This window comes from Gopherus evgoodei, chromosome 18 (genome assembly GCF_007399415.2).
Source record: "Gopherus evgoodei ecotype Sinaloan lineage chromosome 18, rGopEvg1_v1.p, whole genome shotgun sequence".
In the NCBI taxonomy this organism is placed as follows: domain Eukaryota; kingdom Metazoa; phylum Chordata; order Testudines; family Testudinidae; genus Gopherus; species Gopherus evgoodei.
In genome coordinates this window covers 22,842,427-22,868,299 of record NC_044339.1, presented here as the reverse complement: position 1 = coordinate 22,868,299, position 25,873 = coordinate 22,842,427, and the positions used below count along the sequence as shown (strand labels likewise).

Here is a 25,873-nt window from a genome sequence, read left to right as displayed (position 1 = left end):
AACCAGGCAGGGAGGAATTGGGAGAGGCGGCTGAAAAAGGGAGGAGAAGGATCCAGTAGAGCAACTGGTGGGCCGCCCTCGGGCGTCTCATCAAAAGTTCTGCTTGGGCCCCGCTGGTGGTTTAGGGGGCGCCTGATTTTGAGCTCAAGGGCCAGACTGCCTCCGACAATTCTCTCTACCACGCCTTCTGCTAAAGTCCTGACGCAGCCTAGGCGGGGCATAAGGGCGGTGTGGCTGGGGCCAGAAGGTCCTGCGTTGGGTCACTGGCGTGTGCATACCCAGCGAGCGCATTATAACGTGACCGTCCTTCAGACTTTGCAATCTGGGGTCAGTCTTATCAGAGAACAGGCCCTGGCCTTCGAAGGGCAAATCCTGAATAGTTTGTTGTAATTCAGGGGGAAGGCCTGATACCTGAAGCCAGGAGATACGCCTCATCGTCACTCCTGATGCCAGAGTTCTGGCTGCAGAGTCCACTGCATCCAGAGAGGCTTGGAGGGAGGTTCTTGCTACCTTTTTACCTCCTCAAGTAGGGCCGTAAATTCTTGACGGGACTGCTGTGGAAGAAGCTCCGTAAACTTCCCCAAGGACACCCACGTGTTAAAGTTATATCTACTTAGGAGGGCTTGTTGGTTTGCCACCCTAAGTTGGAGGCCCCCGGCCAAGTATATTTTGCGGCCTAGGAGGTCCATGCACCTAGCCTCCTTTGACTTAGGAGCCGGGGGTTGCTGGCCATGACACTCCCTTTCATTCATTGATTGCACCACTAAAGGGCAAGGAGATGGGTGAATGTAAAGGTATTCATATCCCTTTGAGGGGACCATATATTTTCTCTCTACTCCCCTTGCTGTAGGTGAAATCTACGCTGGGGATTGCCAAATGGTGTCCACATTAGCCTGTATGGTGCGGATAAACGGAAGAGCCACTCTAGTAGGTGAATCAGCCGATAGGATGTCCACGACAGGGTCTTCTATTTCAGGGACCTCCTCCACCTGTAAGTTCATATTCTGAGCCACTCGCCTCAAAAAGTCTTGATGGGCGCTGAGATCAATTGGTGGAGGGCCTGAGGAGGATGTTCCTGCCACCGCCTTGTCAGGTGAGGAGGAGGAGAAGGATAGGCCCAGGACCAGGGGGTGCTGTGGGGGCACCTGTACTTGAGGAGCATCATCTGCGTCAGGTGGAACCTGGGTGTCTGCAGATGGTATCGGAGACTCATCCATGCCCGTAGGGGGCGGGCGGCTTACTGTCGCCTCTGGTACCCTGTGTTCTGACGGGGCCGACCGTGGAGCCACTGATGGAGAACCTTGGGCTTGGTGGTATGCCCACGGTGTCCATAAGAACATAAGAACGGCCGTACCGGGATTTCACTTGCAAGGATTTCACTTTAGTCACTGTACCTTTTAACTTTTGTTTAACTAACCCCCTCATTTTTGTATAGTTCCCCCTTTTGAAATTAAATGCCACAGTGTTGGGCTGTTGAGGTGTTCTTCCCACCACAGGGATGTTGAATGCTATTGTATTATGGTCACTATTTCCAAGCGGTCCTGCTATAGTTACCTCTTGGACCAGCTCCTGCGCTCCACTCAGGATTAAATCTAGAGTTGCCTCTCCCCTTGTGAGTTCCCGTACCAGCTGCTCCATGAAGCAGTCATTTAAAGTATCAAGAAATTTCATCTCTGTCCAGAACATAAGAACGGCCGTACCAGGTCAGACCAAAGATCCATCTAGCCCAGTATCTGTCTACCGACAGTGACCAATGCCAGGTGCCCCTGAGGGAGTGAAGCTAACAGGCAATGATCAAGTGATCTCTCTCCTGCCATCCATCTCCATCTTCTGATGAACAGAGGCTAGGGACACCATTTTTTACCCTTCCTGGCTAATAGCCATTTATGGACTTAGCCACCGTGAATTTATCCAGTTCCCTTTTAAACTTTGTTATAGTCCCAGCCTTCACAATCTCCTCAGGTAAGGAGTTCCACAAGTTGACTTTGCGCTGTGTGAAGAAGAACTTCCTTTTATTTGTTTCAAACCTGCTACCTATTAATTTCATTTGGTGACCCCTAGTTCTTGTATTATGGGAATAAGTAAATAACTTTTCCTTATCCACTTTCTCAACATCACTCATGATTTTATATACTTCTATCATATCCCCCCTTAGTCTCCTCTTTTCCAAGCTGAAAAGTATGAGCCTCTTTAATCTTTCCTCACATGGGACCCTCTCCAAACCCCTAATCATTTTAGTTGCCCTTTTCTGAACCTCTTCTAGTGCTAGAATATCTTTTTTGAGGTGAGGAGACCACATCTGTACACAGTATTCGAGAAGTGGGCGTACCATGGATTTATATAAGGGTAATAATATATTCTCAGTCTTATTTCTATCCCCTTTTTAATGATTCCTAACATCCTGTTTGCTTTGTTGACCGCCTCTGTGCGGACATCTTCAGAGAACTATCCACGATGACGCCAAGATCTTTTTCCTGACTCGTTGTAGCTAAATTAGCCCCCATCATATTGTATGTATAGTTGGGGTTATTTTTTCCAATGTGCATTACTTTACATTTATCCACATTAAATTTCATTTGCCATTTTGTTGCCCAATCACTTAGTTTTGTGAGATCTTTTTGAAGTTCTTCACAATCTGCTTTCGTATTAACTATCTTGAGTAGTTTAGTATCATCTGCAAACTTTGCCACCTCACTCTTTACCCTTTCTCCAGATCATTTATGAATAAATTGAATATGATTGGTCCTAGGACTGACCCTTGGGAAACACCACTAGTTACCCCTCTCCATTCTGAGAATTTACCATTAATTCCTACCCTTTGTTCCCTGTCTTTTAACCAGTTCTCAATCCATGAAAGGACCTTCCCTTTTATCCCATGACAGCTTAATTTACGTAAGAGCATTTGGTGAGGGACCTTGTCAAAGGCTTTCTGGAAATCTAAGTACACTATGTCCACTGGATCCCCCTTGTCCACATGTTTGTTGACCCCTTCAAAGAACTCTAACAGATTAGTAAGACACGATTTCCCTTTACAGAAACCATGTTGACTACTGCTCAACAGTTTATGTTTTTCTGTGTGTCTGACAATTTTATTCTTAACTATTGTTTCGACTAACTTGCCCGGTACTGACGTTAGACTTACTGGTCTGTAATTGCCGGGATCACCTCTAGAGCCCTTATTAAATATTGGCATTACATTAGCTAACTTCCAGTCATTGGGTACCAAAGCCGGTTTAAGGGACAGGTTACAAACCTTTGTTAATAGTTCTGCAACTTCACATTTGAGTTCTTTCAGAACTCTTGGGTGAATGCCATCTGGTCCCGGTGACTTGTTAATGTCGAGTTTATCAATTTATTCCAAAACCTCCTCTAGTGACACTTCAATCTGTGACAGTTCCTCAGATTTGTCACCTACAAAAGCCGGCTCAGGTTTGGGAATCTCCCTAACATCCTCAGCCGCGAAGACTGAAGCAAAGAATCCATTTAGTTTCCCTGCAATGACTTTATCGTCTTTAAGCGCTCCTTTTGTATTTCGATCGTCAAGGGGCCCCACTGGTTGTTTAGCAGGCTTCCTGCTTCTGATGTACTTAAAAAACATTTTGTTATTACCTTTGGAGTTTTTGGCTAGCCATTCTTCAAACTCCTCTTTGGCTTTTTCTTATTACACTCTTGCACTTAAGCGGGCAGTGTCTGTGCTCCTTTCTATTTGCCTCACCAGGATTTGACTTCCACTTTTTAAAGGAAGTCTTTTTATCTCTCACTGTTTCTTTTACATGGTTGTTAAGCCACGGTGGCTCTTTTTTAGTTCTTTTACTGTGTTTCTTAATTTGGGGTATACATTGAAGTTGGGCCTCTATTATGGTGTCTTTAAAAAGGGCCCATGCAACTTGCAGGGATTTCACTTTAGTCACTGTACCCTTTAACTTTTGTTTAACTAACCCCCTCATTTCTGTATAGTTCCCTCTTTTGAAATTAAATGCCACAGTGTTGGGCTGTTGAGGTGTTCTTCCCACCACAGGGATGTTGAATGCTATTGTATTATGGTCACTATTTCCAAGCGGTCCTGCTATAATTACCTCTTGGACCAGCTCCTGCGCTCCACTCAGGATTAAATCTAGAGTTGCCTCTCCCCTTGTGGGTTCCCGTACCAGCTGCTCCACGAAGCAGTCATTTAAAGTATCGAGAAATTTTATCTCTGCATTTCGTCCTGAAGTGAAATGTTCCTAGTCAATATGGGGATAATTGAAATCCCCCACTATTATTGGGTTCTTACTTTTGATAGCATCTCTAATTTCCCTTAGCATTTAATCATCACTATTACTGTCCTGGTCAGGTGGTCAATAATAGATCCCAGTGATGAGGCCCTTGCTCGTGGCTCTGGCTCTCTGGAAACATATGGCTGAGGACATCAGAGTCACGCTCCTGAGAATAGGATGCGCTACCAGCCTGCAATGACACCGATGGGTGTCTCGATGGCCACAGCAGTCCCGATAGACCCTGGGAGGGCGCTACTGTTCTGGATGCTCGATCCCGGGGCGGTATCAGGGAGTGGTACTGGGAGCTATAACGATACCGCGAGCGATACCGGGACCTTCTACCATAGCGGTGCCGGGAGGTCGACTGGGATCTCGAATCCCTTCGACTGGAGAGACTGCGGGATACATGGTGCCGAGAGCGGTGCTGTGAGTCGGATCGGTACCAGGAGTATCTGGCCGGCGAACAAAATGTCAAACGGTGCCGAGAATGCGACCGGTACGGCGATGGAGAGTGGTGCCAGGACTGCGAGTGGCGCAGTAAGCGGGAACAGCGTGATCGAGAGCGTCTGTGAGACTGTGATCTTGAACGACGTCTCTCTGTTGGATCAACAGAAGGTGGCCTTACTAGGGCCGGTTTCCCGATGGATTGCATGACCCACACCGGCGGTGCCGGGGGTTGAGGCCATGTTGACTCCGTCATGGCAATGAGCTCCCTTGCCATGGAGAAGGTCTCCGGTGTAGAAGGGAAGGCAAGCTCAACCACAGCATGAGCCGGGGAGCTGCCAGGCACCGGACTCAACGGCCCTTGTAGGACCGGAATCAACGGTGCCGCGCTCGGTGGAGCCGCAATTGGCGGTGCCACAGTTGACGGTGCAGCGGCAGATGACGGTGCCGGACGAACCGTCTTTGAAGAGAGCTCCTTCTGTGGAGCTGAAGCAGCTGGAGCGCTATGTTGCTTCCTGGGTGTCAGGGACAGGGAGCGGTGCCGAGAAGATGTCGGTGCCGGTAAGGGTCTGTGCCGGGGGTCCTTCTTGGTACCAGAGCGGTCGGGGCCAAAGGGGTGCTCATTACAGAAGCAGTCTGTTGGGCGCTCAGTACCGACGCTGCAAGACTAAGTGCCGACTCCATGAGGAGCTGTTTCAATCGAAAATCCCGCTCCTTCTTTGTCCTTGGTTTAAATGACTTGCAGATGCGGCACTCATCGGTAAGGTGGAATTCCCCTAGGCACTTGAAGCAGGAGCGTGGGGATCCCCTATTGGCATCGGCTTTTGGCACGCCGAGCACGGTTTGAATCCCGGTGCCTTGGGCATGGGTCCATACTGGGGTGGAGGAAAGGTGCTAATCCCCGATCCCGCCTTAAACTATATACACTAACTATAAATACAACAACTAATACTAACTATAACTACAAGAACTGGAACTATATACACAATAAACAGCAAAGAACTACGAGTAGCAAGGGACGTGGAGATCAGCAAAGCCGCGCTCCACAGTTCCAACGACCTTCACAGGCGGTAAGAAGGAACTGAAGGGCCGTTGGGTCGACAGGGGTATATATGCGGCATCATAACGGCGCCACTCCAGGGGGCGACCCAGCCGATCTACCGAGTGTGGCTAGGGTAAAAATCTTCCGACGAACGTGCACGCGTCGCGCGCACACCTAACTGGAATCGATATGAGCAAGCACTAGAAGAAGTGGCGTGCTGAGCCATCATTTATTCACTGTAATTTAAAGTTTCACACGCCAATAATACATTTTAATGTTTTTAGAAGGTCTCTTTCTATAAGTCTATAACATATAAATAAACTATTGTTGTATGTAAAGTAAATAAGCTTTTTAAAATATTTAAGAAGCTTCATTTAAAATTAAATTAAAATGCAGAGCTGCCTGGACGGGTGAATCAGCTTGCGTACTGCCTTTGGCACACGTAACATAAGTTGCCTACCCCTGGAATATACACACATTCATGCCATGCTATTCTATATTGAATCTTGTCTGCTCGTAGCTAAATGGCTATATATCATGCAAGAATAAATAAAAGTGCATACCTGCTAACAAAGCATGGATGTTAAGCCCCCTATCTTGATCCACTGGGCTACACACATCCATCATGTAGGCATGACTGGGATTGTCTGCCGAATCTGCACTGAAGTCCATTAGGACAACCCCACAGATTGTGAGAATGATCCCCCATTTATGGTTATTCACAGTGTCAGCCAAGGCGCTGCCAATGTCCCTTCCATTCAGCATAAGTGAGAGCCCCAATAATGCTCCTAGGAACAAGGCATCAAATTAGATCAACTGTGAGGAAAAAATTATGAAGGTTCATGCTTCCTTGCTCTCCAAGTGTTATTCTACACTAAACTCAATACAGCAGGTAGCATCATTCACAGTCAGATCACCACAGACGGGGGGTTCTGTGTGGTTTATGGAAAGATTTTGGATCTCTGTTCCCGACAATGTCCAAACTAACTGAATTATTTGCTTCTCTTAGATCCAACCTCAAAATTTAATGAGCACTTTCCATAGTTTGTTTGTTTGTAGCATTTCCTATCTGCTGACAGCCCTTCACACAGGCCTAGATCTCGCCAGATCTTTGAGCAGACAGGCTGCTTCCATGCATACATCTCTAGTTGCCCATACAAGAGGCAGTGGGAGAGTGCCCTCTGTCAACACTACAAGCTAGGGGTGTAGTTCCCAGGTAACATACATATACTCACACTAGTTCTCATCAGACTACAATAGCACAGGCAGTGACAGCATGGCTTAGTTGTACTGAGCACACACCCACCAGTTTCCCACAGGTTTGTACTTAGTATAGCTAAGCCATGCCTCTGCTGCTTTTGCCCATGCTACCATGGTTACACTACTATTTAGACTCCTGCTAGCACAATGAGAACTGGTGCATGTATGCGTACGTGAGTTGGGAATCACACACGTAGCTCAAAGTTTAGACGTACCACTGTTCCACCCTCCCTGAAACCCTATAGATGCCCCTCTACAGGAGCTCCACATAGAAGGAGCTTCATGATAGGGTGTGGGAATAGACTGTCCATAGTCAACAGCACTATCTACTGCAAGCACTGCAGATATAGGAGGGAATGCTGCTTGAAACACTAACTGCCCTTTGCTTCCCCTTCCTGTGGGCTACTGCACAACAGTAGGGAGACCCAGCCAGATGCAAACTAGAAGGGTCCTGCCTCTCTGGATCTGTCAGCCCCAGCAAACTCTAGAGAGCCCTATAACTCTCCCCTGGAGCAGGGAATCTCTCTGGCCCCCTCATGTTGGGGCTTTCACTTTGGGAAAGGCCATATGTGCAACAGTCTATGTATTTCTCTGAGCAATTATAAATCCCTTCTGCTTTTGAGGAAACAAAAGTTGAGGTCAGCAAATGGGATTAAGTGTAAAATTCAATCCAAACAGCATTGCACACACCTCATTTTCAAACACTAACCAGCTAAAGCTCACAGCACCTCTCTTATGGAGAAAAGGAAACTGGTGTAGTTGTAAGCGGGGGAATGGTCCCGCTATTGTGGGGAACTTTCCTAGCTTCTGCACTACCCCGGTGAAGCAGGCTAGCGAAAGGATCTGAGTCCTCGCTCCCACTTCCTTTACCTAAAGGCCTCCCTGCCCTTGAGGACTCTCCTTCCACTCTCCTGTCTGGCAAAGTCCTTGTAACCCCAACAAGGCTGGGCCCAGGATTCCTGGGGGCTCAACCCCCAACCCTGCTGTGGACACTCAGGACAGGGGCGAGGGTGTCCCTACTCCGGGGTACTCTCTTTGCACTGCGCACCTCCCTGACCCACTGATCATTTCATACAATCTAAAGCAAATACAAGTTGTTTAATTAACAATTTAAAATAGAATAAGGAAAAATGGGAAAGGTTAAAGGAAACACATCACCCTGCTCTGTGGCAGGAAACACCACAAACAGTGTCTCTGGAATGTCAGGGCAATTCAGTCTGTTCCTTGTAGGTCCCAGACCTCCTTCTCAGGCCCTGGCTATGCTGCAGGGATGCGGCGGGTTGGACACTTGCTCTGGCAGTGGCCACACACTCTCAGGCTCTAGGTGGCAGGACCCTTCTTCCCAGTGTCGCCCCCGCCCTATCAGGGTTACAATACCCTCCCCCGCCAAGTCTGGCCTGCAGAGCCTCTTGGTTGAGGCATCTCCCTGCGCTGGGCCCACTGCCCAGGGTCCCCCCTCGCACTCCCCAGCTGCTCACTGTACCCAGCTCCAGCCTGCTCCAGCCCCAGCTCCAGCTCCACTCTGCCTCAGCATGGCTGCTGCTGCTGCTGCTCTGCCTTCAGCTCCCTTGGCTCCTTCTCCGACCCCTCTGGCTCTGGTTGCTGCAGCTCTGCTCCCAGGGCAGGTCTGCTCTCTCTGGGCTGTGCTCTGGCTTTTTGGGCTGCAGCTCTGCTTCCAGCAGCTCAGTTCAGGCCCCTACTCTCTCCTTAGCTCGGCCCCACTCTGTCTGACCCAGGCAATTCCAGCTCACATGGAGGATGGGACCCCGCTGGCCTCCTGACTCCTTGATTAGCCTGCCTACCTTGTCAATCAGGCTGATCTGGAGCATTGGCCTCTCCCCTTTTAGTGCTGGGAACTTGCCAATCAAAACACCCCCACTGAATGTTAGTAAGGGGGCAACAGTCCCCTTACATTGTGAAGGCCAGAGATTCTATAAGAGCCACATGGCAAGTGTCAGGGCTGGAATTAGAAGTCAAGGTCTTGGAGCCCAGTCCTATGCTTTGTTCACCAGCTTTGGCACTCACAGCCCTGCACAGTTGAGGGGAAGGGGAATGTGGCTTTTCAGGTCAGAACACTGGAGCAGTAAGGGTTGGGGAGGAGAGGGGAACAAGGCCTGTCACAGAGCACGCTGCCCTGGGCAGGGAGGAATGGGGTTGGAGGGAGGCAGAAGGGAAGAAGAGGTTTTCACTGTCTGTTTTACATATTTTGAGATTTAAAGTTGTTTTACTTTTATATTTAAAAAAACACACCTATTCCCAGGACCAGAATGAAAGGCCGCCTCCTGCCAAAACTTGATGTGCATCTGTCACTCCAGGCCCCCAGCAAAGGCTGCAGTAGGAAACCTGAAACAAAAGTGACTCACAAGTAATGGACATTTCTGTTACCATCCTGTTTCACCAAGACTTCATAATGGGAAGTTTAAAAGGCAGGAAATGCATCATTAAGGCAGAATGTGACCTTCTCGATCAATAGCAGTCATCTATGCCCAGATTTTGAAAGGTATTAGGCATTGTTGTGCTTGGTGATGCTATGCCTAATTGACTTAGGAACCTAAATCTTATTTTCAAAAGGTACATAGTAGCCAAAATTTCAAGTGCCTAAGTGCTTACATGACTTTGAAAATGAGATTTAGGCTCCTTATCAGTTAAGTGTTGCAATGCTGAGTGCAGCAAGACCTAAATGCCTTCTGGACCCTAGGCTTTTGCACTATTTACTTCTCTGAATTTCCTGGAGTACAAGCTGAGAACTGTAGTACATTATGTAATGTTCAGCTAGTACCAGCCTAACCTAATGTAATCCAATCCACTTTCAGATAACAATGTAAAATGAATAGGCAATTATTTTATCCCGTAAGGTGCTCAGTTCTGTATGAACAACTTTACTGCCTTAAACTGGAACTTCCTCATAAGGTTAGCCTGGGCTGTAGGAGTAAGTCAATGTGTAAATCTGAATGCTGCCTGGATTATACTGGGCCAGGTAGGGATTGAGTGACTGAGGAAAGGAATGATTTCTTCTCTTCTTCTGAAATCAGTTTTAAAAGAACAAAGAGACAGAAGGATGTTACCCAAGTTGTGGAATAATACTTTCTGCTACTCTTCCTGTATAGAAGAATACACCTTCAGCCCCATGTCTGTGCAGAGGAATATGCCACAACCCCAACAGAAAGCAAAACTCTGGACTGAGAAGTAGATTTACTTCATCCCTGGGATGCTTTGTTTAACTCAAAGCTACCCCCCCCTTCCCACCCTGCTAGCTGACAGGCCCAGAGAGGTTTAAGGCTGGTCTACACTAGGGGAGGGAATCGATCTAAGATACGCAACTTCAGTTACGTGAATAGCACAACTGAAGTCAAAGTATCTTAGATCGAGTTACCTACCATCCTCATGGCATGGGATCGACATCTGTGGCTCCCCCTGTCGACTCCGCTACCGCCGTTCTCGTTGGTGGAGTTCCAGAGTTGACAGGAGCACGTTTGGGGATCGATACATCGCGTCTAGATGAGACGCGATATATCGATCCCCGAGAAATTGATTGCTACCCACCGATACGGCCGGTAGTGAAGACTTTAGTCTCCATATTCTCCCCCTCTTTCTGTTGTGTCAATGGAAGTTAGTTACTTGACTTCCTTTAAATTAATTTTTAAATACACAAATGGAATAGCCAAAATTCTGGAAGTATGTTGGCTGCAAATAAAAAATAGACTCAGAAATCAGTAATGAGAAATCCCTCTTTGGTCACATCTTGCCCTCCTCTCCATTTTGTTCTCTAAAATTATGGGTAGTGGTTCCAACTTCCACATCTCATGTGTGAAACCTGTAAAGTAAATTAAATAGCAAAGAAAAGAAAGAACTCAGTGTCAAACTAATTTCTTGTGAAGTGGAAAAGCAGGAGGGTAAAATTAGCGTAAAAAAAATTACCTAGTATTGGGCTGATAAACCACACCATTCCATACAACTGATCTGGCAGCCCCATCTGAAGCAATACAGGAGTCACATAGGCTGTTTCCATGGCATAGCTGAACTCGATCCCAAAGAGAATGCACCCATTAAACAGCAGTTCTAGGAAAGATCTCTGAGGGTGGAGATCGCCAAAGTCAATCAGATCAATAGGACATGGTGTATTTGGTGGTGGTGGAGGGGAGGGGCGGATGTGTTTTCTCCTCTTTGGGTGTCTTTTAAAGTTGTTGGCACGATGACTGATGTGGCGAGTGACAGATCCGGAATAGCCTGAGAACTGTGACCTCCAGAATTCCTGACAAGACAGGCTGGGGAAAAGCACATCACTGGGAGGGGTTGCTGCAGCTGAAGGGATCATTGTGGATATTCCTGGGAGGAAAAAAGCTGAGATTCAGTATTGCTGTGAAAGAGAAATGTCACCTGATTTTAGCAGCTGAAGTTCTAATCTAGCCCATTTCTGGTCATGGGCATATTGAATGCCTCAGCCTTTCACAGAACATAAGATTTTAATGAACATAAGAAAATGAATGCTGGTCGATTCAAGAACTTTCTGTGCTAATAACCTAGTAGGACACTCACTGGCCCCTAGGGGCCTTTCCTCCCTCATAATGCCCTTGCAGGTCACTATAGTTCATGGATGACATGGAACCAATATTGTGAGAGAGAAGGAAGCTAGAGTGCCAGTGATGAAGGACAAGTCCCCAGTCCGATCAAGTGCAGTAGAGCTATTTGCTGTGGTTATCATGAAAGCTAAGAGATTGTTCATTTCCTTCGCCCCGGCACTTTGTGAAGTCTAGGGCAGCAGTCCCAGGCTGCTGCCTTCCTTAGATCTCTCTCTCTCTCTCTCTCTCTCACACACACACATGCTGTTTGAAAGGCCCTTTTATTTTAAATTAAGAAAAACAAAAAGACAGGACAAAAGTAACATTCATCAGAGTTCAGGATCTCTTTTGCCTCACAAAAGAGTGCTATACAGCCTCAGTACAGAGAAAATAAAATCATAGCAGAAACACAGATAGATCATGGTTTATTAATCTAAGTTTATTTTTGAGACACGACTGTGTCGATTATGACAGAATGCCTACTCTTCCAGTTCCTCAACTTCATTTTGAGATTCACCTTTTACAGCAACATTTTAATTTACTTCTTCCACCCAGGAAAGCCCATAATCATATTTTTTCACATAGTAATTGGCGATCAGCTTCAGTTTCAGCTCTTTGGGTTTCAGCGAGAAGAGGAAGAGAGGGAGAGTGAAGGACCCGCCGCCGAACTGCCACCGAAGTCCCTGGAGAGGGCTGTAGCTAGGAAAAGCTAGGATGATTGGGGAAGCAGCCACAGCTGTGGCCAGCTCAATCAGGGCCCAGCTGGCCCTGATAAGAGGGCTGTGCCCCAGAAACTGGGGGAGTCTGTTTCCAGCTCTAGAGGAAGAAGGCTGAGCTGCTGGGGAACATATGGTACCTGAAGTGGAGCAGTGCTGGGGAAGGGCAAATGGAGCTAGGGAGTGCAGCCTGGTAAACCTGCAGGCCTTGGTGAAGACCTTGGAAAGGTACTGGGGCTGCAGAGGAGCAGCCTGGGGATAGGACAAGGCAGCAGGTCCTAACCCCCTTAACAATGATGAGTGGCCAGTATAGACTGCAGTCTGCCCCAATGAGCAGGGGCTAGATGATGACTGGCAATAGCCACTGGGGCAAGGTGGGGATAGAGGGTTGGGGGTTCCCCTGTGAGGGGAGACCCAGAGTGTGGGGGTACTGCTGGGGCAGAACCCTGAGGTAAAGGGGCATGGGGGTCTGGGAGGAACATGGGGCCAGCAGCAGGCGATACACTGGCCAGCAGAGGGTGCTCTGGGCTGGACAAGAGCTAATTCCCAGGACAACCAGCAGGAGGCGCTGTGCCAGTGAGTCTTTGCTTCCCTACGGATGTCTTAGCAGGAGTGTTGTAAGCAAGACACAAGAAGTAATTCTTCTGCTCTACTCTGTGCTGATTAGGCCTCAACTAGAGTATTGTGTCCACATTTCAAGAAAGATGTGGACAAATTGGAGAAAGTCCAGAGAAGAGCAACAAAAATGATTAAAGGTCTAGAAAACATAACCTATGAGGGAAGATTGAAAAAATTGAGTTTGTTTAGTCTGGAAAAAATAAGACAGAGGGGATATGATAACAGTTTTCAAGTACATAAAAGGTTGTTACAAGGAAGAGGAAGAAAAATTATTGTTCTTAATCTCTGAAGATAGGACAAGAAGCAATGGGCTTAAATTGCAGCAAGGGAGGTTTAGGTTGGACATTAGGAAAAACTTCCTGATTGTCAAGGTGGTTAAACACTGGAATAAATTGCCTAGGGAGGTTGTGTAATCTCCATTGCTGGAGATTTTTAATAGCAGTTTAGACAAACACCCGTCAGGGATGGTCTAGATAATACTTCAGTCCCTGCACTCATGGCAGGACTGACTAGATGACCTCTCGACGTCCCTTCCAGTCCTATGATTCTATGAAGTGATTCCTGTATATAACTCGAAGAATATGTAATGCACTTTGAGATCATTTGGATTGAGAGGTTCTACATAAGTAGGAGCTATTATTGGCTTGAGCAGCTTTCATTCTGAGTATCCTTTACTTATGGGCGTTGGGAGGTTGAGTCTAAACACTATAGTAAGATTGCTTTCCCCTAAAGTTTCATCTCCGCTCCACCTCGCAAGGGATAGAATCCATCCTCCTAGCACAAGGGCTCTCCACTAAATTACAAGCTTTCCTAATGTAGCAAATCAGGTAACATCTCCCTGGGAGTTAAACAGTTTGAGGGATAAACCTCTCTTACTGTATCTAAAGCAACCAGTATATAACTCTTAGTTACATTTCACTTTTAATTTTAAAGATTTTTTTACTGGAAATTTTTTAGTCTTACAAATATAAGTGTCTTACCTTTTAGAACCAAGCCATTGTCCTGTCAAACAGGCTCATGAATCATCAGAAGGATGCATGCATGAACATTATATGCATAAGCTCTTAGTACCCTCATTAAGCAAAAAAGGATTTTTTTAAACTATTAGAAAAATAAACTTCTCTTGGATCAAGACTGAGATTAATTTTCAAAGCACTGAATGTGCAGCTAACATTATTTTTCATATGAAAATATCAATCTAAAACTCTGTGCCATGGGCTGAAAATTTCCCTTTGCTTCTAGTTTCAGCCAAGAATAAAATCTACTATCAGTGATATAGCAATGGAAATGCAGAGAAACCATCACTCTAGTGGGGGAGACGAAGGCAAATGAGTCTAACAGCAGATTTGCCCAGACTTCAGAGTTCATTCATTTTTTTTTGTTCATTGTGCGACACAAGCTTTGAATTGCAAATATAAAATATATAATATTTCCCAGCACCTTGTATAAGATATACAAGGGTTCTTGATGCTTTCACCAAATGTTCTGAAATACAAGGTTTGTTGATCAAAATGTATGAATGAATAAACAGATTGCTAGTAAAATCCATTCTGTCACCCTTTCTATTGTCAGGAAGGCAATTTAGAACCCAGGTGATCTATTCACCAATATAAAGCATTTGAAGCAGAAAACCACAAATCGTATCAGCCCTTGTGAAATTTTAACAGTAATGGCCATCCTCCATTTATACCAAAGTCCATGTCTTTCATTTTTATTTTTCTTCTGAAGGCTTATTCTCTCTGACTTCCCACAGCAGAAGTATTACCCAAGGAACTGCACAATGATCTGACCACTAACTGCAGAAAGAGATGCAACTAAGAACAAAAGGTATCATCCTCCTCTAAAATGTCAGCCCATATGCAGTATTTGTAAACCTTCCTGTCAAAGGGCCCCAAAGCAAATGCCCAGAGCACTAAGAGAGAATGGTTTGGATCTCAGAAAGCATTGCATTTGTTCAGTATGAAATAAAGTTACCTGTAATTACAGATGGAGGAGCATCCTTTTTCAAATGTTTATCTATGCCTGAATTATCCGAGGTACAAGTTCCTAGTCACTGCTGCAGTGGCTGAATCCTCCCTCCCTGCATAAGGAGCCTGCCTTCTGGCTGGGGAGGAGAATGATGATGTCATCAATACTCTCATTCTCCTTTCTCCCCAGCCTGCTGGGGCTCCACAGAAAGCACCAGCTTTTCTCTGTGCCTCAGCTATCGTTTCTTAAAGCGGCAGGCTGCAAGAGCAAGCTGCCTGTATTGCATAACAATAGGCCAAACTAACAGGAGAATTGCCTGCATTCTCTTATTGTTAAATATTTCCAGTCTTCATAAGAGAAATGTTTTTACCCCACAAAGGGTTTGTAATCAAGTACAATTGTTTTTATTAGGAAGCTGCTGGTGTGTTAGCTGATGTTTCAATTTAATAGTTTATTATATCAAAGGCTTCTAAAGTAAGAGTTGTATATTTGATAAGAAATCTATAGAAACAAAATCAGTCACTGCATTAGTCTTTAAGTGCCTCTTTGATGTTACCCTCTACTTAGATTTACCACATTGCTGATCAACTGGTTTTAAAATGTCCTAAAATCAAATGACTGGCCATTTTAACTTGCATACAACAAGATTTTCAGAAGTGCTGTGCATTTACAGTAATATAGATAAGCTTCCTTTAGAGCCTCTTTGAAAATGTTCGAAACCTAAGACAACGAAGGATGTTTCAGAGGGGACTTGGGTTGTTGTGTTCCTATGCCTACAGAGGTGTAACTGGTTTCAGAATTTGGCAGCTATTGCTATATTCATTAGGTGCCAATGGACAGAGTTTTCCTACACTTCTCTGGATTCCCAACACTCACCAAAGACTCATTACAGGCCTGTGGAATAAAACCAGGATTAAGTGGGGAAGAATCTGCAAATATCCCAAAAGCATACAACAGACATCAGATGTTCAAGGGGCTTCGGTGGGAGGGGCAAAAACCTGTCTTCAATTTTAATATAACTACTTATGATTATTGAAGGAAAAAAGTTGCCCAGGAAGGAATGACCCAAGGAAAGGGGCTAATTTAGCATTCTTTCACCACTTAATCCACTTTTGTATGGAAATTAAAGAACATATCAGCAAAAAATATTTTCCAACATCAACTCAACTCTGAACCCTGATCTCAATCCTCAATTGAGGGCTCCCAGAATGACCAATTATAGTATATTAAAATATTTGGTCTAAGTGTGGAACATGCATTAGGAAAGGGAGAAGGAAGAAAAGGGAAGTTCTAAGAAAAAGAAGTAGTTGGGCAGAAATAGATGCAACCATAACTGGGAAGGAATATGAATCCTCAACATTACACAGGCCTCCAGAAAGATACTGTTTACTGTGTATGACCAGTCCTAAGCAAAACATGCTCTGGAAATCTTTCAAAGTTGGTTCAAAATGTTGTATGGAGGAATTCAAAGATAGCATCAGTTGCAGCTGAGGAAGAGGTGCATGGCTCTTCCAGATACATTGAGAATTTCTGAACAACTACATTAAGCAGAAATTTATTTCACTGTCTGTGATTGGGCAGGAATTGATCAGAAGGAAAATTAATTACTATAAAACTCTTACCTGTGACAAGCAGGCATATTACACCCTCTATCTGCAGCTGCTAGTAGCTGCAAAATGAAGTACTTCTATTTAAATTCAGTATGTCTGAAGTAGAACATATATGTCATGGGAGGTCTTGTATACCCAGTGAGATAGTCCCTTGGGTAACCTGGGCCATTCTCGGGGAGGGCTTTGAAGAGGAGCGAAACTTTGAATCTAAGCGATTCAAAAGGGAGAGATGTTTAGCAAAGAAAGCAGAACACCATGTTAATGTGTTTTTAGTGGCTTATTTTTCTGAGCAGACAAGCTGCTATGTTCTGAATGAACTTGAGCCTTTTTTATAAGGTTGGCACTTCCATTCTTAGACACAGAGTGTGACACATATGGCAGTTTCCTGCCACTATCTTTGAGAGATCTTAATGTATTAGTTTAGGTGTAAGCAGTCAGAACGGGCTCTCCCCTGACATCTGGTGGTGAGCTGTGGAAAAGGACTTCAGGGGCTGATCTTGTTTGCATGGGCACACCCACCCTGCCTAGCACAATGGGACTGCTGGCACAAATGGTCACTTTGGCAGCTGTGGGATCCCCAGTCTCTTTGTTGTTGGGGCAGGAGGGTTGTTATCCAGGTTATGTGAATAAAGGACAGTAGAACTGTATTGCATTTTATGAAGGAGGAACGTGCCCTCAACTAAATAGTACTCGCTAGGCAAGGGACATGGGTTCCAAAGCAGTGAATTGAAAAGTGTAGCTCTTAAATATCCCCATGTGTGACAACAGAGTTAATACTGATTCTATTAGAAGTTTTGTAACATTGTCATATTGAATTCACTGATACTTAGGTCTGAGCATTAGATCACTAAGGATCCCAAACTACCAGCTAAAATCACTGAGAGCTGTGTTGCAGAGGGGGTCTGAAGGCAAGTTGGTGAGTCAGATGGCTAGCAGAAAGGAGTGGTTAGTGATGAAAACTGCAGCGGAACCCCATGGAGAGGCATGATAACCATCAACCTGAGCAGCAGAGCATGTAAAATGCCTCCTATAGCTCCCCCCACTTCTTCCCAGGCTGGGAGATAAACTCTGCAGAGGGAACTCTGGAGACTGCACTGACCAAAGGAAAGAAACTGTGGGTGGGGTAACTTTTGGATTGCTGAACTTAAGACCCTGAGGGGAAAAGGACACTGCCAAACTTACCTGGGGGTAGGTCTTTTGCTCATGGTTTGTGTTATGAATCCTATTAGTGGTGTTTCCCCAACATAATGCTGCATTGTTTCCCTCCTTTATTAAAAGGCTTTTGCTGCACTCGGATTCTGTGCTTGTGAGAGGGAAAATATTGCCTCTTAGAGGCACCGGGGAGGAAGGGGGGGAGGAGGAGGGAAGGTATGTAATTGTCCCAGGTCACCGGCTGGGGGCTTGAGCTGGTTTTGCATTGTTTTATTGAAATGGAACCCCTAGATACTGAACCCAACTGTTGTTACTGCCAACTCTGATGGGCAGAAGGGTTACATATGTATCATTGTGGGCTAGGGACTGTATATAATTCTGTGGGGGAGGGTGATCACAGTTTCTCTAGGAACTAAGAGCAGTGTGGAGTTGTCCTAACACTTGCCCTGAAAGGATTAAGGCAGCCAGAGAGGCCAATTAGACTATTACATGGCAAGTGGGGACAGGGGAGGGGATTAAGACTGCAGGAGAAGACTTAATTAAAAGAAGCTCACCTGTGCAGGAAGAGATGGCACATATAGAAGCTGGGAAACTGGTACCAGAAGTGCTGGGAAAGACTGTAGTCACTCTCTGGAAAGAAGGAGGAGGGTTGGAGGCTGTAGAGGTGAGTAGCCTGCAGTTGCTTCCTGGGAAGTAGGACTGGTGAAGCTGGCAGGTCTAGAGAAGCAAGGGCAAGCTAGAAGGCTAGGAAAGGGCTTGGAGAAATGTGGCAAGGTACAGAGTCAAACAGACCTTGGCTGCTGACTGGAGGGTCCATGAGCTGGAACCTGGAGTAGAGGGTGGGTCCAGGTTCCCCAATCGGTGACTGGGGAAGTGGCATGGGTAGTGCAGTGCATAGGAAGACTAACTGAGCCTGTTCTGGGGAAGAGATTCTCCTCCTCTGGGGGAAACCACAATAGTGATCTGGCTGGAGGGTTGAGTGCCAAAGGGACTGCAGCAGCTCCTGGAATGAGAGAGGGGCTGGAGACAGAGGTGGATGGACAACTTGCACCTGTGGGAAGAGGTGTTGACCTGGGGACTTATTCCCCAGAATGGCCAGGAGGCAGTGCCCTACCTGCAGTGAGTGGAGAACCCTGTCACAGGAGCAATTAGAAAAATTCACTCAGGTTGTAACACCTCCAGAGAAGTACCACCAACTGCAGAGGCTCACATAAATTGGTTCAAACAGGATTCTGCAAAGACCAACAAAGAGAGGACTTTTGGGTAAATAGGCTGAGTTTAAACTGACTCCTGGGCTTCTTTCTGACCCAGCAAATGGACAAGACTTTCTGCCCAAGGGATCATTCCTGGGAAAGGTTGGAAGTACTTTGGCCTACGGAAGCAACCTAAGACTTCTGGTGAACTGTTAGTGTAACTCTGACAGACCCTGGCTGTCAATGGGTGGGATTGAACCTGGGACCTCTGGAGTTTAGTGCATGAGCCTCTGCAGCATGAGCTAAAAGCCATCTGGCTGTTAGCTAAGGCTGTAGAGCAAACTCGTTAATATCTCTCGGTGCCACTAAATGGGACAAAACACCACACCCAGAAAGTGTGTGGGTTACATTTGTGTGCATATAGGAACTTTTTTATGTGTTTTCTCTGTAATGCTTTCACTTTAAGAATAAATGTCCTTGCATGTAAAGAGCTGTGTAGTAACTTACAACATCTGTTGGCAATATGGTGATCATAAGTCTTCAGAGAGAAAGCAAAAGCATAGTCACTGGCCTGTTTAGACAGTCTGGCTTGCTGGGAATATCATTGTAAGCAAAAAAACTGTGCAGCCTGGAAAAATCCTGGTGAAGCTGGGGGGAGACATGGGTTTCTGCCACAAGTGCCAACTCCATGGGTGCTCTGGGCCTGGAGTACCCATGGGGGAAAAAAGTGGGTGCACAGCACCCACCAGCAGCCTTGCTGATCAGCTACTCCCTCTCCCCCAGCACCTCCTGCCTGCCGGTGATCAGCGGCAGGCAGGAGGTGCTGGGGAGCCAGGGGATGGAGCGAGGATGGCATGCGCTTCAGGGAGGAATGGGGCAAGAAGAGGCTGGGTGGAGCGGAGATAGGAAGAGGTGGGGTGGGAGTTTGTGGGAAGGGGTGGAGTGGAGGTGAGATCTGGGCAGAGTGGGGGTTGAGCACCCCCCCCCCCCAGTAACACAGAATGGCACTTCTGCCAAAGAGAAGTGACAGCTAAGGAACCAGAAGCCTAGAGTGGGCGCTCTCGCTGCTCATGTGCAGTGTGTGATCCACCCACTGGGGGAAACTGGCCCCCAGCCTGACCCCTTCTGCCCAAGGCTCTGACCCTCCCCCACTAGAGCCCTGAGCAGGGTCCCACCACTTCAGCCACCTAGTGCCCCCAGCACTGAATGGGCAGCACAGCCCCAACACCAGAGCACCAGGTGGTGGTGAGCACCGGCCCCAGCTGCCCCGAGTCCCAACCACAAGCTGCCGTAATCCCAGATGGGGGGAAGAGGGATAAGCCAGAGGGGACCAGAGGCAGGGTGTGGGCGGGACCACTTGGGGCTGTTTGAGGAGGCTTAGCCTCTCCTGGCCTGTAATATATGCTGCACTTGCCGGACTACAGAGGGGGAATATACATACAATTGCCCTGAACTGTGACAGAGAATTTCCATAAACAGGCCTGGAGGTCTCGCATGCATGGATCATGATGACAGAGTTTGTGAGGCAGGGTGGGGTACATTATCTGGCTAGCCATAGATGGAAATGGGCATCTTTCACATTTCTAACTACATGGGTATCCAGAAGCACTCATCTGTCCAGGCCAACACAGACTGTGGGCCAGTTTTACTGATCTGAGAACAGATGCCAAGAGTAGAGGGTCATGTTATGGAGGTAGCAAATTCTTCAAATTGTTTCCCACTCCTTACCAAAATCACCTTAAAACCAGGAAAACCTGATAATGTGTAATTAGAGTGAGAGATTCTCTTTGGCAAGCCTGTCTCTTAGTCTAATCTGAAGAAACTATATGTATATGTCTACTGATAGTGCACAATTATTAGAAGTATGTGTTATACACAAAGATACATTTTTATTTAAGCAACAGTCTCGCTCAGTCTCTCATCCCTCTAGGAATTTGTTTTGCAAATTTGTTTTACATTATTATTATGCTCTTAGCTTCTGCATTTCCTTACAGTTCACACTAAACAAAGACTGCCAGGCCCACTGATGGTGGGTGGGGAATTGCCCAGGGTCCTGGGTGATTTAAAAGGGTCCAGGAGCCCTGGGCCTTTTAAAATTGCCTGGGAGGACCACAGGGCAGGGGCTCCTAGGCACATGTGGGGTGGTACCAGCAGCGGCGAAGGCAGCTAGGTGGGCATGTGGAAGCCCTGGCCTTTCAGGAGGAGCATGCCCAGCCACGCAGCCAGCAGCTTGTGGGGGCACCAGCCATTGCAGGCACAGCACTGCCCACATGTCAGGCGGACCATCTGTGAGGGCTGGGGGCCCATTGATTATTCTGCACTGGGGCCCGGAATTGCTGTCAGTGGGCTTGAAGACTGCCATTCACTATTTAATTCACCCAGTGTTGCTTTTTTCTTTCTTCTTCTTTTCTTTTTAAAGACATAGAACTTAATGCAGAATCCTTAATTTTATCTCTAATATTTTGTATTATGTAAATGTATATTTACAGAGATGGCTGTAACATCACCCTGAACCCTTTGTGCTTGTTATATTACACACTCTTAAACTGAAATTTGCCTTTTTGCCAGAACACCTCTCAGTGCCTGGTTTGGTGAACAGTGTGTTTATCATGAAGGTAATATATTTGGCTTGTGATTATGTTTAATGAAGACTAATTTTTTTTCAGTATTTGTTGAAACAGAATGTCTTTACAATATGGAAATCACTAACAAAGGTTTATTTAAATAGTTCTCTCTAGAGGTACAACTCATTTGCACACTAGGTGGTGCAACAGTAACACATAAAAAAAAATTTCAACAGAGAACAGTTCAGTGCTGGTGAATTTCAGTCAGTCTGCAAATCCATATAGAGCCGTAGGACTATGACTAAGCCATGTAATCCCTCCAGCACAGACAAGAACAATGAGCCTTTGAGGTCTCCTGTCACAAGAGGTTGCCTGGCATTAGATCTGGACATATTTTTGTTCTTTAGATAAATGATAGACAACAGAACAACATAAAAACTAAACTATAAACATACTTAAAATGTTTGTGTGGGCGTGAGAAGCCAAGACCCCATTTCTAGTACTGGTGTTTGTTCATTTGGAGTGCAATGATATTTATTTACTAGAAGCATGTTTAAAATCAGGTCCAGGTTAAGCAGATCCTGGGGCTCTAGTTCTCTCACTAAAAAACCTCTTCCTTCCATGCTCACCCTAAATAGCTTCCCAGAATTGAACTCATGTCTGTGTGTATATTGATCTTTTAACCATAGTCTCGCTCTCTTTTGGGTTTGGGGTTTTTTTAAAATAAATTTTAGTTTAGTTAATAAGAATTGCCTGTATGCATGTATGGAATATTCAAGAACCTGGGAGGTAATATGTCTGACCCTTTGCAAGTGGTAGAACCTTTTCTTTTATATGATCAAATGAGGTTTTTCAGAAATCTTACCCATGTCAAATATGATGATCTGGATGGAGGCCTGGGGCTGGGTTACTTCAAGGGAACTGTGTTGTTGGCTTCTGGGCAACCAGTGAGGTAATAAAGAAGCTGTTTTATGCTGGCGTGGTAAATCTAAGTATTGAAAATATTCACCAGTTTTGGGGATTATCTACCCCATTCTTTGCAGTTCACCCTAACTGAATGACTGCAAGTGGCCCCCACTGGGACCCCGGTCACATCACCATATTAGCTCATGGTTTCAAGCATTTGTGTGCCAAAAGAACAAAAGAAGAAGGGAAGAGAGCCAACAGGGCCTTGCATTGCACAGTTATGTCTACAATCCATCGGTCACAGGAGTTTGTCACCAAACAGTTTTACCCACACCACAAGACAAAGAAGAACAGGGAATATAAACTTCTCAGAACAGGGATTGAGTTTCTGTGAAATGTATCATAGATAGGTATGATTCTACATAGTATGTGCAAGCTTACCACGTGGAAGAAGAGTACAAACTGAAAATAGTCATATGATGATTAAAGCTGGGATTTTCAAAGAAGCCTAATGGAAGTTCGGTGACTTAGAAACCTCCTTCCATAGACTCTTAATCTCAGCCTAAATATGGTTCTTCCAGGTAGCATTTTACTTGTCAATAAATCTTGATATTCATGGAAACACAAAAATATTTAAAATGTTCTTAGGGCCCTGTTTGTAAATTTCTGCAGACCAGCCCACCTGCAAAAATATATGTGGTGCGATGGAGCTTCTCCTCAGCCTCAGTGGGTCCTGCACTTCTGTTTAGTGGTGGGCTAGGGTATTCCTCTTTCCCTAAAAGTTTCCCCCATGCCCCTGGGCTGGCTGCTAATACTCTGCTGGAGCAGGGTTCCTCCCGGCCTCCTTGAATGGGCAAGAGAGCCTATCAGTCTTTGGTAGCCCCTGCGGGCATGATGGCCACAGACCAGACACCTGGTTCAGTCTCTCCTTGAGTGAGGTCTTTTCCCTCAAACCCCGGTTGGGCAGATATTCTCCCACCCTTTGTCTCTACCCACAGGGTTTCTTTCCTGGTGCTTGTCAGCATCTGGACCACCAACCTCCCCAGTAGCTCACCTTCCTCCCACAGCTCCTACAACATGCACCTGTCTGACTGGAGGGGAGGCTTTTAACAGGTTCTGGCAAGCCCTTGATTGGCCCCAGGTGTCCTAATTAACCTAGAATAACCCTGATCAGCTACAAAGGGAAAAGGGATGTGCTTATCCTGGGGCTACTATACCTGCATTTGTGCAGAGCATGCAAGGCATCAACAGCAGCTGCAGAAGACACCTCCCACCCCCAGCCCAGCAAGATGCTCTCCGTCCATGTGGCTGCTGCTCTAGCCCTTTCATTGCCCTGGCAAGCTGGCCTGGTTTCCAGAAATGCCCTGGGTGCAACATTTGTTGCTACAAGGAGCAGTCTCCTGTAGCCATCTGGCCTGACCCTGTCACAGTGGACACATTACATCCAAGAAACCAAGCAGCAGCAGGCTAGGGAATGTTCTAGGCAGAAGCTCTATAGTGAGGCACAGAGAGAAAAATTTGGAATGATATAGTTTTCCTAACTACAGGCAAGCTGGTAGCAATGCCAATAGCTAAGTTTACCAAACACTAGCCATTACAAGGCCTTGTTTTCTGTTGCTTGTAACTTTGACAAACTTTAAGCATTCAGGCTGAAATTTTCCATGCTGAGTATTTGTTCAAGCTGACGATTTTTTTTTTTTTAAACATTTCAGCAAAAACTACCAGGCAATGAAGTGTTTGAAACCTTTTCTATTAATTGGTTCACCTCATGGACCAAACCGCAATCATCAAGATAGACCTCAACAAAATGCTTAGGAAATTAGAACAATAAAAATGGCCCGCTTAAAGAAGCAGTGCAGATTCTAGTCTGAGGAGGCCATGACTTATGTCCTCATGATGGCCTAGAGGTTCACAATCCCATTCTTTCTCAAAGTGAAGGAAGAACTGGCTGGGATATTGTAATAAAACATATTACTGAGACAGAGTGATGTGCCATGCCCTTCAGTGCCCATTGTGGGGAAAAACTGGTCCATTCATATCTGCATAGACCTAAAGAGCATCACTGTAAAATCAGAAAGGTACATGTTTTCCAACATGGAAGTTATGGTCTCCCAGTAACATTTTTTTTCAGCAAATGCAGTTTATAGCTTCTGACAAGTTTCTGTTCCATTATGACAATGCTAACCCAATAAAAGACGGTTACTCACCTTTGTAACTGTTGTTCTTCGAGATGTGTTGCTCATATCCATTCCAGTTAGGTGTACGCGCCGCGCGTGCACATTCGTCGGAAAACTTTTACCCTAGCAACTCAGTGGGCCAGCAGGTCGCCCCCTAGAGTGGCGCCACCATGGCGCTCCATATATACTCCTGCCGGCCCACCCGCTCCTCAGTTCCTTCTTGCCGGCTACTCCGACAGTGGGGAAGGAGGGCGGGTGCGGAATGGATATGAGCAACACATCTCGAAGAACAACAGTTACAAAGGTGAGTAACCGTCTTTTCTTCTTCGAGTGATTGCTCATATCCATTCCAGTTAGGTGAATCCCAAGCCTTACAAAGGCGGTGGGGTCGGAGTGAAATGTGGCAGAATAAAACTGCTGAGCCAGAGGCTACAGCCTCTCTTGACTGCTGAACCAGGGCATACTGCGAAGCAAAGGTAAGGACCGAGGACCAATGGAGCTTCGCGACAGATCTCGTGGGTAGAAACACGAGTCAGCAAGGCGGCAGATGAAGCCTGAGCCCTGGTAGAATGCACGGTGATGTGGCTTGGGGAAATATGAGCCAAATCATAACAAGTGGGGATGTCCGCCATCACCCAAGATGAGATCCTCTGAGAGGAAAACAAGCAAGCCCTCCCTTTGGCCCGCTACCGGGGCAGAGCTGGGGCCCCTTAGGAAATGATTCTGTCAGCACAATATAATGCGAGCACTCCACAGATGTCCAAGGAGTGCAACGGTTATGCCCATTGCGTTGAGCTGTGGGTAACATGAAAGGCCAAAACACCTTAGGGAGGAAAGCCGGGTGCGGTCATAACTGCACCCTGTCTTTGTGGAACCTTCGTAAGAGTTCTGATCTCAGAGACCCGTCTAGCCAAGACTAGGTTGAGGTCCCAGGGCGGGGCTGGGCGGCGCACCCGAGGGTGCAAGCGCTCCAAGCCCTTGAGGGACCTCGAACCCATAGAGCGTGGGACACTGAACGTCCATCTTAGCCTGCTGGAAGGTAGGGATGGCTGCTGAGAGTATCCTCAGCGATGATACCGCCAGATCCTGCCGCTGAAGGCCAGAGGCAGGCCAAATAGAGGGGATCGAGACCTCAGCAGGAGCAAGATCGAGCGTACTGCAGCTGTAAAGGAAACGCTTCCACCCGGCCCGGTACGTTGACCAGGTGGAAGGCTGCCTGTCACCCCGACTCAGGTACGCAGGAGCCACCGTGAGGCGAAGAGGCTGCAGGTCCGAGTGACGAAGCCTGTCATTGCCCTGAGTGATGAGGTCTGGGCTGACAGGCCGAGCAACGTGGTATGTCAGTGCTGCCTGGACCACTCTGGAGTGATCATGATGATGCGCGCTCTGCCCCTGCGGAGTTTGAGCA

At 46.4% G+C, this 25,873-nt stretch overlaps 1 protein-coding gene across 1 annotated transcript in view; it reads right to left on the bottom strand.

The window, feature by feature from the left end:
- Nucleotides 1-14,961, bottom strand: part of SLC45A1 (solute carrier family 45 member 1) — a 46,984-nt gene extending 32,023 nt beyond the window's left edge. The window contains exons 1-4 of the mRNA XM_030537799.1: nt 14,870-14,961; nt 10,921-11,328; nt 9,253-9,345; nt 6,306-6,530 (exon numbers count right to left, since the gene is read on the bottom strand). Coding sequence (XP_030393659.1) covers nt 6,306-6,530; nt 9,253-9,345; nt 10,921-11,317 — 715 coding nt within the window. The 5' untranslated portion in view covers nt 11,318-11,328; nt 14,870-14,961. The remainder of the gene's footprint in view (nt 1-6,305; nt 6,531-9,252; nt 9,346-10,920; nt 11,329-14,869) is intronic.
- Nucleotides 14,962-25,873: the final 10,912 nt, after the last annotated feature.